This window comes from Sturnira hondurensis, unplaced genomic scaffold (genome assembly GCF_014824575.4).
Source record: "Sturnira hondurensis isolate 20B ecotype Veracruz unplaced genomic scaffold, ASM1482457v3 Scaffold0001872, whole genome shotgun sequence".
Lineage (NCBI taxonomy): Eukaryota > Metazoa > Chordata > Mammalia > Chiroptera > Phyllostomidae > Sturnira > Sturnira hondurensis.
In genome coordinates this window covers 1,224,500-1,227,524 of record NW_028074503.1, presented here as the reverse complement: position 1 = coordinate 1,227,524, position 3,025 = coordinate 1,224,500, and the positions used below count along the sequence as shown (strand labels likewise).

The 3,025-nt window shown below is 38.2% G+C and overlaps 1 protein-coding gene across 1 annotated transcript; it reads left to right on the top strand.

The window, feature by feature from the left end:
* The first annotated feature begins 1,517 nt into the window (after positions 1–1,517).
* LOC118980278 (proteolipid protein 2-like) lies at positions 1,518–2,002 on the top strand. Its single transcript, XM_037036822.1, has one exon. The coding sequence runs from the start codon at positions 1,518–1,520 to the stop codon at positions 1,929–1,931; it is 414 nt and encodes a 137-aa protein (XP_036892717.1). The 3' UTR covers positions 1,932–2,002.
* The last annotated feature ends 1,023 nt before the right edge of the window (positions 2,003–3,025 follow it).

Here is a 3,025-nt window from a genome sequence, read left to right as displayed (position 1 = left end):
TGCCCAAAAGACCCCAGTTGTTTACCAGTCCTATCGTCTGCATTTGTCATTTCTTCTATAATACAATGAAGCATGAAGTGGAATATCACAATCAGCATTAATTTTATTAAAGGGGTTTGGAAAAGTTAAAAAAAATTATACTTTTTGATGTGCCCAGGGCTGGTGAGTGTTCCTGGGCCACTCAGTAATTTCTCTCCCTACTGCAGGACTCAGAAGAGGGAGGATAGCATTCCCATTATTACTTTGTCTCCATCTCTTCTATCTTTCTCTGTGTGGTCCTTCTATCATTTATTATGCAGAAGCTGTTCAATCAGCATTTTCTCAGTTGTTCTTCAGAAGAAATTGCTTTATATGTAGTGTACATTTGTTGTGTCCATGGTAGGAGGTGAATTCAGGGTCTTCCAACTGACCCTACCCAAGAATTTTTTCTTTACATTTAGTTTCCAGTAGTTTAATTATAATGTGTCTCTGTGTGGTTCTCTTTGTGTTTATTCTGTTTTACTTTTGTTGAAGTTCTTGAATTTTCAAGTTAATATCTTTCACCAAATTTGGAAAGTTTTCAGGCATTGTTTCCCCAAATATCTCTTGAGTAATTATCTTCTGCACCAATTTCTTTATTGTTATAAATGTTAGATTTTTGATGTAGTTTATGACTCCCAAAAGTTCTATTCAGCTTTTTCAATCTCTTTTCTCTTATTCATTAAATCGAATAATTTCTATTAATCTCTCTCCAAGTTCACTCTGCTTTTGAGTGAACTTCATTTTCAATCTGCTATTGAGTTTATTCAGTAGAGTGTATGTTTCAATACAATTTTGTTCTTTTCTTTTAAAAAACATTCTATTTATTTATTTTTAGACAGAGGGGAAGGAAGGGAGAAATAGAGGGAGAGAAACATCAATGTGTGATTGCTTCTAACACACCTGCTACTGGGGACCTGTAGCAACCCAGGCATGTGCCCTGACTGGGAATTGAACCAGTGACACTGTGGTTCTCAGGCTGGTGCTCAATCCACTGAGCCATACCAGCCAGGGCCAATTTTTCTCTTTTCTAAAATTTAATTTCTTTGCTAAGAACTTTTATCTTTCCATTTATTTTCTTTCATGTGTGTTTATCTGTACGTCATGGAGTTTATTTTAGTACCTACTTTAGAGTCTTTTTCTTATAATTTTAACATCTGTGTCTTCTTGGGTTTGGTAACTATTGATTATCTTTTGCCCTGATAATCACATTTTCTTTGTCCTTTAATTATTAAGTAATTTTGGATTGTATTATAAACATTTTGAATATTAAATTTTATAGACATGAATCCTGTTAAAATTTTCTAAGGGATGTTGTTGTTCTTGTTATTATTATTATTATTATTATTACTGTTTTAGCAGGTAATCAGCCCAGTAAGCTTCAGACTGTAAGTTTTTATAATCACTTTTTAAACAGCAGAAAGGACATCTGAGTGAACAGCAAACCTTCCAGCAAGTGAGCAGATCCTCTGCGCCCCGCAAGGGCTCTGAATGACACCATGGGGGATTCCCAGCACATCTCATCCTCCAGCTGCTGGGCTACCTGCACCAACTTCTTAAGTAGCCAAAAGGGAATTCTTCTCTGTACTGAGATTATATTCTGCTTGGTGATTCTGACCTGCTTCCGTGATTTAGGAGTAGGGTACTACTCCCTGTCTGGGATTGAGATGAACCTTGCTGTTTTTTTCCTTGTCTTGTACTTGACTGGCCTGCACGCCAAGATACAATGCATCAACTGGCCCTGGTCTGACTTCTTCCAAACCCTTTCAGCAGCAATTATCTACCTGATCACCTCCATTTCTGTCTTTGCTGCAAAAGGAAACCACTCTGAAATCGTCGACGGGATATTGGGCCTAACTGCTACCTGCCTCTTTGGCTATGATGCCTTTATCACCTTCCCCCTGACACAGTAAAGACATACAGCAGCCCCTACTGACCTTGCAGATGGCCCACTATAGTGTATTCCCTTCATTTCTCTCTGCAACCTGCAACTCTTCCATTGAATAACTCCTCCAACCCCCATAACATTTACAGCCAACTCCTAGCTCCCTATGGAGATAAAAATGCCTTTATTGGAACAATTTGTCTTCCAGCCTGCCAATCAACCCTCTTGGCCACCTTTATGGTTTTACCTAAGTCCCCATTCTGCAGTATCCAAAAGGAGATGCTAATTCTGCCTGGACAATGCCCCAACCTAAGCCCAAAATGAATGAGGAAGGCACCTCTGATTTCAGACTAACTCCACTCCAAATAACCTTCTCAGTGTGGGGGGTGGTTCAGTGGAGGGATAAATAATAAACAGAGTGTTAGAACAAATAAATTGCTTTTTGTAGTCAGTGGTTCCAATCTCAATGCAGTTTTTAAACCTTGTTGATGCTGCTTTGGGCCTTTCAACATATATATCACTAAGAGGTAAGTCTGAGACCTGGTCAGTGGTTTAATACTTAGTTCAATTTTCAAAATGTTTGCTAGGCTGCTTTGGGTCTGTCCCATACATATGCAACTCAAGAGTAACTGGAGACTTACTGAATTTCTTACACAGTTGGTTGAGACATCTTGTTCTTGAGCTCACTTCTCTCCAGAATGCCTCCTACACTCTCTGCTCCACAGAGTACCTATTTCTCAGTCTTTCTGTGCAAAAATATTAGGTTTCTTTTGGAGTTCTAACTGCTTATATAACTGCTGCTGACAGTTGTGCAGTTGGAGCCTGTCTTTGGGGCAAAGTCATAGGACGAAAGAAGGTAATAATTGGAAAATTCATTCTCAAATGTGTTGCTTTTTAAAGTTTTGACTTCAGTTCACAATTGGCTTGCCTTTACTTAAACAGTACTCAGGTAATTTTGGGTGTATGTGTCTTTTTCCCAGAGGTTTTAGTTGTAATCCGAAGGAGAGGGAGTCTGTAATGGATTACTCTTTCTCGGTCACAATTGGAAGTCATATCATGATATTTGATATAAGGAAAAATTTTCTAAGGATTTTGTAAAGATATGAAAAATTAACATAATAG